The 20,808-nt window shown below is 34.4% G+C and overlaps 1 protein-coding gene across 3 annotated transcripts in view; it reads left to right on the top strand.

Annotated features, from left to right (window-relative positions):
- LOC124369154 (glutamate decarboxylase) overlaps window positions 1–20,808 on the top strand; it is an 82,803-nt gene that overhangs the window by 52,731 nt on the left and 9,264 nt on the right. For all 3 annotated transcript variants that reach the window (XM_046826940.1, XM_046826938.1, XM_046826939.1), the window contains exons 4-11: window positions 10,074–10,277; window positions 10,694–10,812; window positions 11,655–11,734; window positions 11,815–11,986; window positions 12,280–12,347; window positions 14,302–14,380; window positions 17,707–17,856; window positions 19,010–19,204. In XM_046826940.1, coding sequence (XP_046682896.1) covers window positions 10,074–10,277; window positions 10,694–10,812; window positions 11,655–11,734; window positions 11,815–11,986; window positions 12,280–12,347; window positions 14,302–14,380; window positions 17,707–17,856; window positions 19,010–19,204 — 1,067 coding nt within the window. The remainder of the gene's footprint in view (window positions 1–10,073; window positions 10,278–10,693; window positions 10,813–11,654; window positions 11,735–11,814; window positions 11,987–12,279; window positions 12,348–14,301; window positions 14,381–17,706; window positions 17,857–19,009; window positions 19,205–20,808) is intronic.

Below are 20,808 nucleotides of genomic sequence, written 5' to 3'. Positions count from 1 at the left end.
CTTAAGGAAATCACACTTTTGATTGTAAAATATTTATAATTCCTTTCAGTCTTCTTTGCTTAAATTGTATTATTAACGATTAATGATTTTATAAAGATACAGGTTTTCAGACATTTACCATCGTTATATGTTATAAAATTCGACTATAACATATAATGTTATAAAATTATATGTTATACGTTTCGAGGATTGAAATCCATCCTCTTCTTTAGGTGTCTAAACCCTTTTAAAGCATAAGGTATGCATACACAAAAACTAACACTCAATTAATATATGGCGAATATGTGTTTAGACGATTTCTCACCTGGTCTGGTATGTGTTACACTGCGATGATGTTCAGTGCGCCTGGTTTGTGCATTGAGATTGATTATGGTTAATCTAACCACTCTGGGCACAGGCATATGCTTGAATTGTTAACGTAAACTTGTTCTATTGTCAAATTTAACAAACGCGAGTTAATCCCTGTTATCCTTGCAATTTCATTTTATATATAAGTTGGTTATATCTATTCATAACCTTATCTTCAACACCTTTCGATGGATCAATTCCAAGATATTCCAGATTACTAATTTATATGACTGCGATCACTTGTACAATGGTGAAACAGTTTTACTATTTTTCCTGTATTGCGGGAAGGTAACTTGAAAAGAGTATGGCTATGAAATAAAACAACAACAACAACCAAAATCCACAATAGTTTGTTCTTTTTTTACATTTTAATTCTTGTAACTTATATTATATAATACAATACTTTGTTATGGAGTAACCTGATTTCTGAGCTCGAAGCACTGCACCCTACAATGGCAGGTTTTTGGTTTTGGTATGTGTTTCACTCTTGGTCAAGGAACTCAGCGACACTAAAGCTACAGTACATTGAGACGAAGCTGATAGTTCCGTTCCATAGAATTGTTGGGATGAAACTGTAATGAGTTTGCGATTAAAATTTGCGGATTTATAGTAGAGAAGAGGATGTGGTCATGACGTAAATTTTAAGTTGTAAGGGGATTTAACACAAGATAAACATAGGTTCATTAAAATTACACATAAAGGTCATAAAATGGGCTCTTGTTATCAAACATGGCGATGATGTCACATCTCAGAGGGGTTAATAGCAACATTTAATTGAGAAAGCGTGCCTTTGTTTCCTAATTAAAATAAGTCTATTACGTGCTGAATAAAAATAAACCAAACGCATCACTGAAATCCAAGCTAATACAAATTAGAAATAAACATACATTTTGATATATTATTTTAAAATAAGTGTTACAATTTAAAATAAAATGACCATTCAAACACTATTAGGTAGGTTTGTTACAAATTTTCCTGTTGCGTTAATCTCGAAATGTGCAGGTCCTGAGGCCTAGGAGTCTGTAAAATATGGATGCTTTAATTTTTTTTATCGTCAACTTCAAAAGGTAGAAAGTTATAAGGTCTTCAATATTAGTTTACATTCAATTATATCAAAATGAGTTAAACGTATATTAAGCCCATAAACAAACCAAATGATCGAATTATATATTAATCTGAGATTTATTGTCTACATTTTTAAATAAACAATAAGTATCAAACAAAATTTTATACCTACTCAATAGGTGATATCCTAGGTATCTCTATCCTGGTATGTAGTCTAAACCAAGATGTACTCGAGGGGTGGCTGCAATTTTAAGAATGAGCTCCAGCCTCCTTCCAATGTCGATCTCAACAATCAATGGCAACTCACAAATAGTTCCCAATGCACAGACCTTGCACATGCCTTACACCCTGATATTCTGTCGTGACACTGCACAATCTTCTGTCATTAAAACAAATTTTATTAATTGGACACCAATTGTATGTTTCAGCAGCTAGAATTACAAATTGATGTCCTATATGTCCTGTAGCTTATACTAATAATATAATTAATAGTTTTTTTCCATAGTATGTTACGTAGTAATTAGTAAAAATTAGTTACTATTTACGAATGGTTTACATTATACACTAATAAACAAATTATTATTAATTGGGTTTACACTACTTAAAAGTGTTTATGAAGATTTGACTGATTAATAACTACCCAAAACAACATTCGAACTGACGAAAGTGAAGTACAAAATACTTTAACAAATATGATTATGGTGTCTTCTATAATGGTTTTCAAACTCATTTCAAATCACATTTGAATTATTACACGCCATAAATTCTCCATGAAATATTCATAAAGATTGTGCAATATTTTAACGGCCTTACCTTTTTGTGATCTAAGAACACTGAAGACATGATTGAAAACATGTCAGTTCCTAAAGATGTGTGAAGGTGGTTATGATCCTTATGTGGTCTGCGGTTAGATCAGCTTGCCTCCAATACACTCACCGCATGCGGGGGTTCTTGAATACTTTGTTATCTCTATTATTGCAGGGACTGTGTTGTAGAAATTGAATTATTTAATCAACTCGATCCACCCCACGATCGCTGAGGGATTGCGACATATTCACCACTAATACAATCACTTGGCCATTTAACTCGGTTTGTTCGCTGTTATTAGTCATTTCATCCTGACTTCCTCGCTGTGGTGGTTATCAAGTACCCCTTGTTATACACATGGATGTGGAATCGTGATAAAAATCGTAAAACAATATATTTTAGGGTTTTCCTTTAAGTGGGGTTTTATTTGTATTCAATGATTCTGTACGATCTACAATGTTGCTTTGGCACAATTAATTAAAGTTTGTTATTACTGGATATACAAGAAGCAGCAAACAGACTCCTACACAGATGTTTACAAAAGATAGGGAAAGAAGGTAAATGTAAAGTAAAGTAAAGATGTCTTATTTTACTAGGCGAAGTTAGGGCTAAAAAGTCCTCTCTAATACAATTTCGGGACCAATGGCTTAAAAGTAACTTCCGGACCACCACCAATGGCCGGGCAGGCGGGCTGCTTGCAAGGACAGGATCGCTCAGCGGTCACCCCCATCCAAGCAGCAGCCACGCTCAACGTAGCTTGATCTGGTTACACTGCGCCATTGGCAAAAAAAATCTATGGGGTATTTAGCTAGTCTCATATACGTGTTTTTATGCTTATTCCCTACTCTTTTAATTTTCTTTGTGCACTCCAGCTATTCATCATTCTATAATGCTTAACTTAATTATTTTTAAAAGTAATAAGATTGCATTTTTCGTATTTTAAGGATTAGTTTATTTTTGTACCTTACTGGAGAACGAACAAGCATATGGAGCAATTATTGAAAGCTATTAGTAAAAGCCTTTCTCGTGGTTTTTCAAAAATGTGTCATCGGGTTTTAGTATTTGTCTGAAGAATCCGTTGTTAGTGTACATGATTTAATCGAAATATATTAGATAAAATTATGCTGTTTACGTTGATACAATAGAATGGCAACACGTCAGGCCGGTCGCTCACTGCGTCGAACACGACACGACGTGTTGACGCAAGGCGTCAGATACGACGTACTTTTCACACGGATTTGAATTGAGCTGCCACACACTGCAGAATATGACGCGACGATAAACGCTTTCGACGTTTTCCCTTGTCTACCGACGGCACTGAAAGCTTCGTCTTCTGTCAAAACCCATCATACAATTCGATCTGCGCTTGCTCTGTGAGCCACACACCCTGGTTAATGACGGGTTATACCAGTGTGAATTGTTGTATAGCAAAATAATCGTTTAATTAGTGTTTTATTCTTAATTTCAATGGTCTCACACCATTTACAATTTTTGTACGAGTAATAGCATAACTAAAATGTTATTGTTTGTATAGTTTTTCTTTACTTTAATTTTACCGAAGGTTAATTGCCACACAAATAAATAAAACTCTTTTTGTTACTATACAAGACGTGCTGTGTCGTGTGCACCTAGAATTACTTCCGGCTAAACAGAACAGTACATAAAACATCGTATCCTGAGTCTACACACTTCTGGCTATCCCAACATTCATTATTTGCACCAACCTGTACCACAGGTACAAAGCGTTGGCAGTTCAATCCAGCGATTTAAATCAGCTACATATTTTGGTAATTTGCTCGTTATACAAATCTCAGATTCCTCCTCAGCTGGTAAAGGATTGAGAGTTTCGACATGTAGCAAAGTTCCTAAAGGGAATGGTGGTGTATTAAACTTTTTTGTATTATTTTCAAAGAATAAGATTTTAAATGCATTATAAACTATTGTTTCCTATATCACTATGTTCAATAGGCACAGTGCCATTAAAGGGAGGAGTACCGCGATTACTTCGAGTTTCTGTGAAGTCAAACATTAACTTCACATAAAGCCAAAAAACCTCACTGGAATCAGGAGTTGAATATCTAACAGAAAAAGCTGGTTTTCACAAGACTTCAACTCTCACTGCCTGAGATAATCCAGCTTATCCAGTTGTAAATTAAGCTTAGCCTTCACAATTCCACAGGTCTAAAGATCTTTTTTACCTGTGGGGAAATATATAAAGTATTTATGTATTTCCCCACAACATTTCGTTTATTTATAATTATTGAATAGTAGGTAGTCTATTTTTGTAGTATATAAACCCAATCAAAAAGGTTCTATTGAGTATTTAGACCTAAAAAGGACCGTTTTAGGAACATTTTCAAAATGAAACCCATTTAGAGGTAAAGTCCCCCAAAGTTAAGACTACACAGGTAGGCAAAGTGTTTGAATAGTATTAAGCTATTCGATCAAAATAGTTCCGAAATTAGATATTTATTGGTTGTTTGGTAGTAGAAAATTTTTGCTCATAACAAAAATCATCCAAGAAGTTGAATGTATCTTTTAATCTTCTTTGAATTTTGTATTATATGCTGGTAAATGAATTCATATTTAATCATGCTTCATGTAATCTGATATAGTTTGAGTTTAGTATTAAAATTCAAGGTTTAATCTGGTACTGTTCGCATCTGAGGGTAAACCATGACGAGATCCTGAAATTAAGACTGTATAATATTCGTAAGAGGATAAAGGGAGGCTAACGAAAGGAAGATAATGTCTGCAAATTATACTTTTTGCATATGGCATACTGACAACGTGACGCGATAGTTATGCTAGGTCTTTTGTGTTATACTTTGTTTGTAAAATTATATAAAAGAAACTTTGTCTTATAACGTTTTTTCGGTTAAGTGATTTTTAGATGAAATATAAGATTTAAAACTCCATGGTACAATATAAAATTGTGTTGTCTGACATGATATTCTTGCTTTAGGGCACATCACCAGTTTAAGAGAATCCCTTAATAACACAAATTACATTTTAAAACCACATGTTGAATAGATTGTGAAAATGCCTCGGCATTTTTAATCTGAAGGCCTAACACAACGAGCTTCACTTATCAATGTACACTCTACTATCTTTCATTTAAATTGTTTGCGTACATTATTACAGTTCGCATTTTTATTACAGATTTTAAGAAAATATAGGAGGTTATTAATTTCGTAATTTATAATTGCGATGCCACGGTTTATCACATTCGCATACAATGCCAATAGCTTCTAGCTAATAACTCTTTTTCACTTAGCTAGGATGTGGAACTAATAGCCGCCAGCTCTAAATCCTGCTGATGAGAGGATATGGGGGAAGGAGTGTCAAAAATACCTGATATCTAGTTTATTAAGGCATGAGTTTTACCAATTAATCAGTATATTTAAAGTTTTTGTATTGAAAGATTCATATGCGAGCGTTGTTTTCTTTACAAATGAATTGATTTTGTCTCTTTCCTCCTGAAGCACGTTAAATATAAGTTTTACAGTAATTTTTTTCGCTTTAAATTCAATTTAAGTGTTTATTCTGAGAACATATGTAGACATAGAAAAGAAAAAAAAGAATAGAATTTATATTAGTTCTACGTGTTTTGGCCAGATGTTAACTGAAATAAGTAAAATGTAAGTTGTAGAATATTTATACTGATGTTTAAGATTATAATTTAGGTATATTTTACAATATAACATCATACACAACTATATTATTCAGCATAATGATCCTAACATTTTCTAAACGAAGGAATTATTGGCCATTTTGAGAAATCTAGAATTAGAAGAAGGGTTATAGTACGAGTAAACGAAACGGATATTTCATTTTTAGTTCAATGAATATACTTGCATAACTATGTGAATGGCAGTTATTTAAACATAACAAACAAACTCAATTTAAATACAATTAGGAAGGAGCCACAAATCACCGGAATAATTTCAAACACAAACATCTGGGACACAATATATGGTTTAATGAAATGGTAGGGTGTGGAGGGAATGTTGGGGAGAGTAGGGGTAGAAGGTAGGGGCGCCATCTGTGGACAAGGATGTGGAACTAATAGCCGCCAGCTCTAAATCCTGCTGATGAGAGGATATGGGGGAAGGAGTGTCAAAAACAGTGCGATCATCATTCTGACTCCAGTTGCCTTTGTTCTTGACTCGGTAATCTGAAGAGACTGCAAACTAAATGCGTAGTCTAGTGCACCGCGGCTCTGGCCTGCCACGGCTAAGCTCCACTGCCGCTGTCTTCGCTCGCCGCTGTCCATTCCGCGTGCTCCCGACACGAATTCTGACTAGCAATAAACTGATTCAGTTAAGGATAACCAAATCAAAATTAAAGTTAATCACATTGTAGTTAATTCAGAATCGTCTTTTTTCGTTCTAATGCAATTTTCGAGGCCACACCGTAAAGAGTGGTCATTAGACATATGACATTAGACATTGTTTATTTCTGAATAAAATACATATATGATGCATATCTCAGCCGTCAATATAGTCAGTATACTTATTAGTTTTTAAAGAGAATTCTTAATTCTAATCAGGTAGCGATAATTCCTGATCACTGTAAAACTCTTTTTCAACCAAGAAAGCTCTAAGTATTTTTTTTTTTTCTTTTTAGCTTCTAGGTTATTGTACTGTTTTTCCAACGGGATATTACCATCAAAAAGTGGTCCTCTGAATGATATGTCACATTCAGAGAGTGATCCCTGGGGGTGCGTAAATCACCGCCGTGTCTTGTTAGATATCTGTGACATTCACCAACTCATGGAAGACCTTCAAGTTATTGCTGGTCTACATTATTACCCTGAAAATGACAAATGAGAGCAAGGTACGAATATTTAGAGAGCGGAAAACCCCTCTGCAGAAATGTAATGGAGATAACCCTTTAATGATTCGGACAGCTCGTATACCAAAAATACTTTGGAGACAAGCTGAGCATAAAATCATAAAATGCTCATTAAATTGCATGATTATCGCGACTTTATTGTAATTTTTTTCATTTAAATTTCACATTTAACTATTTTTGACCGTTTTAAGCCGATTATGATTTCATTTTCGATATTCAAATTCAAAGTTTAATTTAGTGTAGGCCCATTCCTAGCTTAGAAACCCACAAATTGTATTGAATTACGAGTTTCTTTTTCGTTCCATACGATTAACATTAGATAGTTGTTATACCATAGTTATGCTTTACACCACCTATAAAAAGTGTTAGTACTAATTAAAAAGCTAATATCTCAAGATTCAAATTCTCAAGTTTGCACATTAATTTTCAATAAGCACCGAAGTTAGCCGAGAATTGGCAGAGCTGTTGGCCATGCTGTCTGATGCGTTAAACATTCAAAACCTTCGCAAGTTACGTTAAATTTACTACACTTTTAAGAAAAAACTATGAACAATCGTGCCAAACATGAAGATACTTAGTAAACATAATTACTAAGTGATTGGTATAGTTGCCAGAGCCGTTAGCAATAGGCCTACTGTCTGGTGTGGTAAACATTCAAAACCTTCCCAAGTTAAATTTAATAATTTTAAAGAAAACTTTAAGTAAAATCACGTGTGATTGCGAAGTATTAAAATACTTGGTATACATAATTATAGTTAAGTTTTTTGTAATATTTAATATTAGAAAAATAATATCTTGAAACATATAAACGAATTACAACTAACAAAGTTATGAGACGTGAATTAATCCTAAAACCTCTGCCTTGCACAGATTTAGAGAGGTTCATGCCGTGTAGATCAAGAAGCTTCAACCACTTTGAAGTATTTTAGGCTTCTTTCAGAGTAACAGGAAATGGGAGAGGGACTGAATCCTCTATCGATATTCCAGTGGAAAGAAACTAAAGAGTGACACAGGATAATAATGGCCTCAACCTCACATACGACTAGCACTATATATCCGGGCTATACTAGTTCAAATAGATAGAAAGAGAAAGGCTCCATAGAGCTGGACTTGATAATCAATCTCGTCTGTTACAGTATTCCCCAATCCCCTAAAATGCGATTAGTAATAAGTATCTCCTGCGTATCATTGTTTTCCACTGACGTAAGAGAGAACGTTGTTTGTCCTGTACTCTGTGTAGATCTTACAAAACAGGTAGAATCTACATACTGAAGAAATCCCTTCTGAGACATTTAAGAATAAACTCCGAATAAAAATATAAGTATTGGTATTTTTTGTCCGATAAAGTACAACCAATCATACGAAGAAAAAAATGTACTTGGAGAATAACATGTACTTAAAGAATTTAACCTGTATTTTATTCAAGTTGGAAAAATCTCTTACAGACTTTACAACAGTTTTGGGTTGATATAGCTGATTTCTGATAAATGACTTAAATGTTGGTTTTACATAAATATTTTTCAGTTATCTATCTAGACGTTAGTAGAACTGAAACTGAAGCGTCGATTCTTCATTTGGAATATTTCTGGTCCAGATAAAGGGATCACTTAGTACGCTGATACCACACGGCAAAAAATCGATGGGTTTTGCTTTAAAGTTTTTGTTAATAAAATTTGATAAGGGCTTTCGTTCTGAAATACTTTAAATGTGTATAATTATAGAGCACAGTATTAGTTTCTTGTCTTGTACTTTGGGGGAGCATAGCGAAAGTATTTGAGGGAAAATAAGCTGTGTACTGAACTGGGAGAATCGAGTAGAAATCTATTCTAGAGAGGGTGGATTACGTGCGGGATTGACAGGAATCAGCCAGTGGGCTGGAAAACAGCACACTTCCTTCCTTAGGACTAATTACTTGTAAGCAAGGGTCACTGTGAGTGAGGAATTCCCCCTGCCATTAAACAGCTGCATCTCGCTCCATTCCTCTCTTTGCCATGGGTTTCTTTGTGAGTATCTTTAAATTCCGACACATGGAGTTCTGCGAATTTGTAGTATCTTATTTAAATACCTTTAATGTTAATTACGTTAAAACAAACATGTCAACTGTAAAATTAATAGGTCACTTTGTTATATGAAGTGTTTTTAATTGTTTTTTAATGTGCTTACCCATAAAATAGCAAATCGTCCAAATGATGAAGTGCGCCGAAGAGATATTGGAATACCGCACGATAACAGCCTCGAATCATCAAACTCAGAAGTCAAACAATTTTATAACAAGTGGAGTATATAAATTAGCATACGGTGTGGAAAAAATTTATACAAAATGTATTGGACCCAGCTTTACGTTTTTTGAGAAAAAAGCTTTACGTCCTAAGTCATCATAAAAATTATATAACTTTAGAATTATGAATAATCTCTGCGAAAGTAGAAATTAGGAAAAATGTATCAACCTGTTAACAGAAAAACTGTTTTCTTATGTATATTTAGTTGCTGAATTTCTTTGAACGGTGACTACACAATTTCAAAAGGTTCACGGGCAATGGGAGAACACTGTTTGGAGGGTTGAAAAACAGACTGAAAATTCCAGACAGAAACCCCCATGACATTACTAAGTAAATATTTTTCCTGATAGGATACACAGGGGACGATCGACTATATTTAAAAATCAACAAAAACTTTTATTCACTCGAAATACAAAGAATGAGTGAATTAATCACATTTGTAATATGAAGCGGATGGACTGAATAGAGTCTACTTTTCGTTTAGACAAAAACAAATAACAGATTATATACTAAAATCTGAACTTAATAAATCTGAAGTTTATTTATTTAACTGTTTTAACACTCAGTAACTAAGAATAAATGTTTGCTTTCCTAACGTATATTGTATACACGCATACAATATGGCATCATACAACATTAGCATTGTGGAAATAGTACATCTAGACACATTTTGTCGATAAAAGTAAAAATAGTGGCTGTACTTCTCTTGTGTTGCAGGACACCCACATTTCTTCAACCAATTGTCTTGTGGCCTGGATCTGGTCTCCATGGCGGGTGAGTGGCTGACAGCCACTGCCAACACCAACATGTTCACCTACGAGATTGCTCCCGTGTTCATTCTCATGGAAACTGTAGTCATGGAAAAGATGAGGGAGATTATAGGGGAACCATTCAAAAATGGAGACTCTATTCTAGCACCAGGTAAGTTCCATAAAAACTAGTGAAAAGACAGCACTAATGAATTACGTTTATCCCAGCAATTTTACAGCAAATGTTTTAGATCTGCAATAAGAAGATAAGACGTTATAGTCGCTGCGATTAACAGTATTAGCGTTAAGTCTATATTGATGTCATGCAGCACAGTCTCAAGCTGTTGATTGTGTACTTCAGATAGAAAAAATCTTAGCGAGGCATCTAAGAGAAGAGGCAAAATATATTCTAAATCAGTTCCGTGGATACTCTCTATAAATATATGTATATTTCCTAACTAAAGTGGATGAGTGGTATTTGAGTGTGTTATATATAGTTTTATGAAGTATTTATGTACATTTTTGACAACATCATAAACCTTACGTTTGCGTCATCAAATAAGATTTTAAATGTTCTTTGCTTTTCAGGGGGATCTATATCAAATTTATACGCTTTCTTGGCCGCTAGACATAGGATGTTCCCGGGATACAAGGAAAAGGGGTTGCACTCCATCAAGGGACAGCTTGTGATGTTCACTTCTGAACAGGTTCGTAACCACTTTGTAGTAAAACACATGCAATGATACCGGGTTGGTAAATAATCAAATAATTACTCATTCAGTTAAAAAACAGAAAATATATAGTTGAACTCGCTTCGAATGCCAATATATTATTAAACTTTGTATACAAAATTAAAACTTATTCATATTCCTATAATTTAATACTAATTTAAAAACGTGTAATGAAATGTTTATTTAGTTAATTTAAACATATAAGGTGTTATGGCACGCAGATTTTTCGTAATGATGACTTAAGGTAAAGTAACAATCGTGTTAAATGTTATGTGTAAATATGTAAAGGTTGTGTTTTGTGGAGAAATTAATGGATAAAAACAATACTATTCTTTTCTGCCAAACTAACCTAGCAGTGGTGTCGTATCATGTTATAATATCTAGTGCATGGCCGAAAGCGAGGATGAGTTCACCTTTATTTTTAAGGATACATGATACTAAATGCCCTCCTTCGTAAATTGAGTTTCAACATTTTGATAAACGAATGCGTGCTGAATCAAAGTAAAGATAATGCAAAATACCTAAGCTTTTGAATCATAGTTAAGAAAACTAAGTATTTCAAGCTTATTAATTTGCAATATAATAAGTGTATATCGACAAACTTGACTGAGCAACGCTGTGAAAAATAACACTGTTTAAGCAATATTATTTCCTTCTATAAATAGCCACAATATTTTTACCTCTGCCAACGGAAAGTTTTCGCAAAAACAAAGCTAAGCCCTGAAAGCTATAGCTCTCAATAAATTTTATTTCGGTAAATGGTAATACGTTCAATCCACAGCTTACAAGAATGATATTTATGCAATCTACTGTTCCAGTGTCATTACTCTGTGAAGAGCTGCGCTGCTGTATGTGGGCTGGGAACTGACAACTGCGTATGTGTCCCCTCTGACAGGAGGTAACTTTGTCTTTATCAAATCCGTCTGTTACTTCTGTATTAACGAAAACATGAATTACAGATTAAACTGTCTGTTGAAGGGGTCGCATGATAGCGTCCGAGCTAGAAAGACTCGTAATCGAGCGCAAATCCAAGGGCCACATCCCGTTCTTCGTGAACTGCACGTCGGGCACCACGGTCCAGGGAGCCTTTGACCCCATCGAGGAGATCGCCGACATCTGTCAGAAGTACAAGATGTGGCTGCACATCGATGTAAGTACTCCATTTTCTCTGCTATTCATTCAATACACGTCACTGTTTATGAACTGTGTAATTCATCACGACCACGAACACTGTTCCACCCACATTTCACTGCTTACATCCATCGTTAATTTTAAGTCAATGGTGATAGAAATCAAGTTGAGATTATTTAGTAATTAGGATTGTTTTGATGTTTAATATAAACATTAAAAGCCAAAATGTAATCAGAACTCCAGGTTAAAACGTTAACTTTAGCCAAAGCCATAATGAAACGTGAAACACGTAATGTTGTATCGGTGTTGCAGGCTGCGTGGGGTGGAGGCCTCCTCTTCTCCAGGAAGTACAGGCATCCGCGATTCTCAGGCGTCGAGAGGTAATTTATTTACATTTATATTAAATATTCAATTTATCATATTTAGTAGTGAATAAGCAGAACTTTATAGAGATCTTAAGTTAGGATTATACAAACCTTCTTTACCGCTCCAACGTATATGCAAATTGATATTCAATTAAGATTATTTTCTTGTGAACTAAATACTATCATTTATACTAAGAAAATCACATATTGTTTTTTAAATTGAAGTACATTTTAATCGTAATCTTAATGAGTTAAAGAGCATCCTCCAAAAAAGGTTCACGTAATCAATATCACCTTTTCTAGTTACTTTCGTAGTTAACTCAGCAACACTAAAGTTTATATAAGTGTTTCATATTAATTCTACTAGTCATACATGCAAAGTGTTTAACGCTATTCTCTTAATGGCAAGATCAACGAGAGATGTTTGATTTCTCTCACTTGTGCACTTATGCAGTACTTGAGTCTTAAATTTCATATTTAATGAATGTTTCCAATGTAACGCATCAGGAACTTAGGCGGTTTGCAGAAAAAAATACAAATCCAAAATAATAACAGTACGCTATACATGCAGTGTGTATGATGACTTTCTGAAGTACAATAATATTCAACCATATTAATCCATCGATTACGGTAAGGGGTGAAAGAGAGTGCCCCTATGTCGGTGCTACTGGCACCATGATTAATAGGTTTAGCTAATTCCCATTCAACAAAGGAACCGAACCCTCCCTAAAGCGACCTATACCTGATTAATAGTGACATTAAAAAGCAATTTGGGTTCCCCTTCTCGGTTCGCCTATCCTAACCTATTACCGCCGTCTCGCTCTGCAGCGTTTAACCCTGTCCACGACAATTATTGCACTATTTGATTATACATTATTTTTACTACTCGATTATAATATAATCTATTAATCAAAAAATTTCGCTCCAAAATAATTGACGATTAGCAAGGAAACTCTTCGCCTCCAAACCCGAATGCATTCTCCCAAATTTGGTGAATGTTTGTGAAGTGCGTTAAAAAGTATTAATCAGATTATATAAAATCTCTTTTTAGATTTCGTTTTAATTTCTTTGAAGTTTAGTCTCACTTTTAAACTTTGACGCACTTGCAGAGAACAAACGGGGTGTATAAATGCTATTTTAGATTATTACAAGTTAATTTTTTTAATATTATATTTTTAAGTTATGATGGACGATGAATATTCTTTCTTCACCGAAGTGGTTCAGTTTAAAAAGGTTTTGATGATAAAGGTGGCTGGTATTATCAAGTTACATAAGTTTTGCATATGTCATGATAGTTTTGCTTATGCAGGTTTGGTCATATTTCTACATCAAAGTACGACACGATAGTTTTGACGAGGCAGGAGTTCAATTCTTATTAACAAGTTAAATAAGAAAGCTGAGCCACGAGCCGTTAATTTACAATCAACTTACTTTTGGACTTAGTTTTGTTTGCTATACAAAGCTGTTGTTATCGATAACGTATAGTTGTCCATAAACTACAATTTTTTGAACAATCTTGGAACTTGCAATATATAAACTATTCCATCCCTACTTATTTCCCTTTCGCACGTTTTAAATTTAAGTACACGATCACACTATGCATATGTATAGCACCACAATTTTGTTACTTTTAACGTTGGTTACTTAGTTACTTTTGAACCGTGGTCTTATGAGATGGATTAAGAAATGAAAGCAATGTGTACCAACTACAATGTGACATTTGTTACCTTAAACCGGACGGGATTCCGGTGAAGCTCGTAAGCTAGAATGGTCGCTCAAGTTGAATAGCCGCACCACTGCCACAGTGGTACACCATCCGCCCCTCTCACCCCTACTGTACTCTCTCCATCCATTATCCAGGCCAGACCATCAATATTCCATGGCTTTCACACCTGTGTCCGACCCAGTCAATCTGTTCCCCAGCCCTCTTCTTGCTGAGCCTGATTTGCGTGGTGTGCGAATGTTACAGGGCGGACTCTGTGACGTGGAACCCACACAAGCTCATGGGCACACTTTTGCAATGCTCCACCGTCCATTTCAAAGAATACGTAAGTACTTGTTCGTCGTTGTTCTTATCCATTCATTCATATGTTCATATTCTCCAGCTATTCATATGCCTCATATACCTCAACACATCGCATACACATAAATTCTTTTATATCAAAACATATTAAGCCCTTGAAAAATAATCCAGCCAAATAAATTAACCTAAAGGAAAGTACACTAAAAATTATATTTCAAATTACAGTACATTAAAAACAATGTTATCTGTGTATAGTACAAACTGTACAAGTTTCATTGTGACAATGTTAAAGGGCATTTTTTGTTTCTTTTCTTCCATTTTTTGTTCTTTATGTATATTAGCATCCGGTTGCACAATTTATTCCCAAAGTCTTTATTCAGCAACGAACTTTTTGCAATTACTAACATTAACGCAGTATATGCCATGCGAATATTTTCATCAATAATTGCTCCCCTATTTCCATTTACTATCAAATTCAATTCAAAACTAAAAAAAAAAACAAAAAACCAAAAAAAACGAATATTGAAGAACATAGTTTTTAGTCATGTTGATCATAGAACCGATTCAATTTTCAATTTTTTATCAACGTATATACGCATATCATACAAAGTAACTGAAAATGGTTTTATGTGCATCTTGGAACTTCAACTCAAAGGCTTGTGACAGATCTTAGGCTTACACGGTCTGTGTTGCCTATATCTAAGTTTTACAATTCACACCGCGTTTAATAATTGCTAACACGATTAAAATATTTTTACTTTGACATTTGTTCACGATAGACATAGTAGAATTCACAGCCTAATACAACTCATAAGTAGATTTACTAGAGAGCTGTTTGAACTCTCTTTAGATATTTTATACTATGTATTGTACAAGTTTCTACAAAAATGTGTCTATTTAATAAAGGAAATCACAGAACGTTTACAAACATTGAATTCAAAATTAAACGCTATTTTATAATTTTGTAAAATACAACTATTAGAGCATTTTATTCGTCAAATTCAAATTTGATTGAATTTGTCACAATTTTAATTCATCAGAATACGCAAAGAACCCGAAATATAAACGGGATTGCTCAGTAGTTCATTGATCATCGAGTTAAAAAGACAATAGACCAAATTGTGGGTCCAAGGTTTAGACCTTGCGGAACTCCTGAAGTGATTATGTACCTAATCGGTGTTTGCACGACAAATCATGACGTAAGAGGCATATTTAATAATCAGTAACAAAAATCAAACAAGCCTAACTTTTGTAACAACGATGAACTCGGTGAAGTTCTTCACTTACATCGATAAACACAACACTAATATGACCTTCTATGTTTAATACATTCCTTTTAGTTCAACACATGGGACAAAACCTGTTATTTTGTTACTAAATATATCAGCTATGCGTAAAAGAATATTTTTTGCACATAGCGAACTCAAATCTACTAACAATGTTTCAATAATATCCTTATTTTCCCATTAACGCGTTTAAAATATCAAACTTAATTAATCCATTTTTTTAAACAATTCAATTCAATTTACACAAACACGTTTTGTTTTTATTTTATTGCTTTATATATTTTGCTTCTCGTAACTGCCTTTGCTATATGCTTCTACAAAGCTTATCCCATTGTATCTTATAGTGCAGCCTGGAAAATAATTATTAGCTACTGACTTTGTAGCGAATTCCAATATGTTCTGTGGAATGCAGAAATTAAAATTCCTTGCGCGGTTGGAGAGGGGGAGGAGTGGGTTGTAGCCACATTCCTGGAGGGTTCCTGTGCAGTGTTATTTTAATAAAGGAGGGGAGCAGCCTCCCAACAATATGTAGTGATCAATCTCAGTACATATGTCACACAGTCAGGGTGTAGCGTCCATCCGTCGAGCAGTGTGCCGCGCGCCGGGGTGCCGTCAAACCGTTATTGGTGTTGATATTCTGCCTCTCTAGCCCTCCCCTCTCTTTCGAAGTTCGCGATTCCGATGAGATCGACCACTTTCAAAAGTGATAGCACCTACCTATTTTGGTTTTATTGACAAATTTAATTAAATTTTAAATTGACTATACGAAGGTGATTCACTCTAACAAAAAGAATCACGTTTATCATCAATTATCAATTATGGAAACTGATTTATTAATCATCAAATTCCAAATACGTTATATGAATTAGAAAGATCATCATTATTCAAATGTTTTGCAATTTTAACTCGCAAACAATCTACAACAATATAATGTTTTAACAGCACGCTGTACGCCCATGAATATCGTAAAATAATCAATATTAAAAGTGATAAATATTTTGAGCTCTTAAATTTCACAAATATGAGAAAACCGAGGGTCTTCCAACAAATATCGTCGAAGATTGAGGTTTCAATTGTCAAACTGGTCACTGGTAGATAGGTTTTCATTAAGTATGTAAGAAGAATAAGACCACGGAGGTAAACTAAACCTCGTCAGAAGGTTTCAACAAAGCTTCAATTTAAAGGTTGCTTTATATAACCTCATAGTTACAAAAATAATGTTTGCTACAATTAAGGATCTGTATGCAAAGGTAGTTAGTTCATGAATTAAATTTTACAGACCAAGTAACTTGTCTCAAAAAAAAATCTCATGTTCTTGACTCTAAATGACAAAAGCAATAGTACAAGAATTATAATTTTGGAGCGTTACGATCACAACGAGTTGTATATTTGAAAACATTTGGAATTTTGAAAAGCGAATAGAATCCTCGGTGAGACTGCATTCGTAAAGCACATGCTATGAAAAAACGGAGTTGTCGGGTTGTTGCAATAAACTTACTGGAAAGGTATTTTTGAGAGGCTCTCTTTGCAAGCTGGTTTGTAAAGAATATTGCAGAAAAATACAGGAGAGAATAACACAGAGATGAACACAGGAAGATTTAAGACAAGGTTGCTAATCTAAATATTGCAGATAATTCTGTTGTAGTTTTGAAAATGGAGAGAATACTTGGCTAATATCCACAACTAGAGTATTGTCCAACTTAAAAATGTTCAAATAATCCATATCTTAAGCATGTTCCAAACCCTTGTCATTAAAGGATTTGAAGCAAAAGGTACATATTAATTAACATATTTGTGTACATTATTCGAACATTCGAAATAATTGTTAATTTATGAATTAAGAAATATTATTTAATGAGTTGCATTGTATTTTTCACTACAGAACGATATATAGTCGTGTATTCTCGCAGTAATATTTGGAAAATGCAGCAGTAAACGTGTGCTAGTCCTCTATTACGAGTTCCGTGAAATTTAAATTTACATCCTTCATCCTGAATTAGCTTTTCTACTATTCCAGTAAGGATTTTAAACTACACAACGTGTAATGTTATTTCGTGTAATAAAGGGCCTACTGCTGAGTTGTAACCAGATGAGTGCTGACTACTTGTTCATGCAAGACAAGTTGTACGATGTGCAGTACGACACCGGAGACAAGGTGATCCAGTGTGGCCGACACAACGACATTTTCAAGCTCTGGCTGCAGTGGAGAGCGAAGGTAATATACTTTGTTGCAGTCAACATAAATTTCAATAAACTGTCATTAAACACAAAAAGTAAACAGCGTTTCCCAAATAAGAGTGTCAATAATTTCCAGCAGTTCGTGTTCTGGCAGGTAATGTCTAGGTCATTTTTAGATACTTAACCTAAAAATTATTTAACTTGATATCAAGTGTATTCCTAACTAATTTATTTTATTGTCTGAAATTATGAAAACTTATGTAACTCATCTCCATTTAAAACAGAAGTAATTTGAAATATACAGGATAAAAAAATATATATATAAATAAACTGTTAGAAGAGCCAGCCAGCATTAGCTTGATCTCATGAATCCGTAAATATGTGAAAGTATGTCCATAAATAGGCTGAAGATCATATTATACATTAATATAACACATATTATTAACATCAATACATGTAATTAATTATACATATTATAGCTGGGCAACGTAATGTACCACCAGAGGGCTTGAGGAAATATTCGCTTAACAGCGAAACAAATTTCATGTTTGTCGTAGTTACAGCTACAATTACGATTTTGTTTTCTTATGTTGTACTCATTGTTTTCTTATAGTATTTACTCATTTTCATTGAATTATTAATTAATGTAAATTATGAAAATGACGTTCAAGTCTAATATTTAGCTCTTTAAACGCCTATATAACATAAGCCTTCATATCGAACATTCAATGTTGCTTTAATCCTAAACCAAAATTAAGTTAAAATTCAACCAAAATTTTTAAATGGGGCTCAAAATGCTTAAAATAAATTTTGGCGGTAAGAAAATAAAACTTTAATGAATATAACAAATGTGATTAGTTTTTAATCTTCTTAGAAAAATTACTATCAATGTAAAATACTTCTCGTTCCATTAGTTATTGAATTATTAATATTAAGTACAGAATATTAAATTTGGATATCTTAGTTTTTTCTTCTGTTTGATGTTTCCGTTGTAACCATATCAAGGACACTATCATCTGCACCATGCATAAATAAAAATTAAGTTATATGATAAATGGAAACCATTCTTAATGGCAAATTAGACAGTATTGTCGAAGTATTACAAAATATGTATTTGAAATAGAAACATTTGTTCATAATCTGTGGTATTATCAAATAATTTAATCGTGTTAATATTTACAACTTGACAGGGCACAGACGGATTCGAGGCTCACATGGACCGATTGATGGAACTCACCGAATACATGGTAAAAAGGATCAAGAGCATGCCGGACAAGTTTTTCCTGCTGATGGAACCAGAATGTGTCAACGTGTGCTTCTGGTATGTGCCGACGCGTCTCCGGAACCAGTCCAAGAACAATGTCTGGGAACAGGAGCTTGGAAAGGTATAAATACTAATATAATGACAGCTGTATAAATATTAGGATGTACCTACATAAAATAATAAAAGGTTTAAATTAGATAAACTAATGTCAGGTATAGTAAGAAAATATATCTTCCTTTCTCGGAGCTAAGGTACAACTTAACCTTAGGCTTTTTGTGGTGGGAGAGATGATGATGTTTGTCTTGGAATCTGGCCACATGAGTAATAGGCCTAAGCCGTTTCCATTCTCAACTTGGAATCCGGTCTGTCCTGGAGAGGTAGAGAAGTTAATATGTCAATTAAAAAATTCATCAAGTCAGGATATTTATGGGTTGTCAACCCCTGTGCTAAATTATGTTTCAGATGTCATTGCTGCCCCTTTAGCCAAGGTTTTGAATTACTGCTTGGAGTCTGCTGTGTTCCCCAAGGCACTTAAAGTCTCGCGTACAATACCGGTCTACAAGAAGGGTAATCCTGAGATCATCGAGAGCTACAGACCCATTTCATTGACTCCTATTATCAGCAAATTTTTTGAAATAGTAATGAAGAAGCAACTAGTCGATCACTTGGATAGGAACCATCTTTTTTCGGCATCACAGCATGGTTTTAGAGGCCAGCACTCAACTACAACTGCTGTGCGTCAACTTGTGGCAGAAGTGTTGGAATCTTTTGAAGCAAAGCAGTCAACAGCGCTGATTCTTGCAGATCTAAGCAAGGCATTTGATTGTGTTTCCCACAGTATACTCTTAGGAAAGCTTGAGTTGTACGAAGTTACAGGGCAGCCTCTTCAAATGTTCTATTCTTATCTGGAGGGAAGAGAACAAATATTTTCTGTTAACGGTGCTTCATCCAAACCGCTGCCTGTTGTGCACGGTGTGCCTCAAGGCTCGGTTCTCGGACCCTTGCTCTTCTTGGTACTAATTAATGACCTAGAGTTGGTGGGTGATGTACTTTTGTTCGCAGTTGTTCATTCAGTAAGAATGTACAACTGCCTCCCTCAACATCTTAAAGCTCTTGAGAGCAGGGACTTTGAATGCAGGCTTAGGAAGTGGTCCCTGGCCAACCCTCTCTACTCAATAAGAGATTTTTTTCGAGAACGCGAGCAACATAGCCTAGCCTTGCCGCCACTTGCATTTGTAAATAGTGTAAATAGTAAAATTTAGTTTGTTATTTATTTTATTGTGACGCTTTCAATCCAGCAACGCTGGTCAATGAAGAAGACATCAGGTATCAGGTATCTACAAGCACGCCTGAACGTTTCACGTCCTCCAGAGTCAAGGGTGTATGGATAAATGGGGGGGCATTACCAAGGATGTGTAATGAACCAAGTTTGCGGTTTTAGGCTACTTTTCATGGTTTAAAGTTTTTAGTGTCAAATCAGAGAGTAAAAATGTTTCCGAAATAATTCCATTGAGTGAAAACAATAATGCCACCCAAGCTACCAAATAATAATGCCAAGTCTATTTCAGTACTTTTGTAAACTTTTACAAAATATTTATGAAGTCCACAGTTTACAAGATAAAGTAAAAATTGGTTTTATATTCTGTATAACTAAACTGTCTAATTAAAAGCGTATGAAACATGATTGTATTGCAAATTTATTATGTCAGAGAACAAATGAAATGG

This window comes from Homalodisca vitripennis, chromosome X (assembly GCF_021130785.1).
Source record: "Homalodisca vitripennis isolate AUS2020 chromosome X, UT_GWSS_2.1, whole genome shotgun sequence".
Taxonomy (NCBI): Eukaryota; Metazoa; Arthropoda; class Insecta; order Hemiptera; family Cicadellidae; genus Homalodisca; species Homalodisca vitripennis.
Note: the sequence above shows the minus strand (reverse complement) of the source record. Positions and strands in the feature narration are given on the sequence as shown.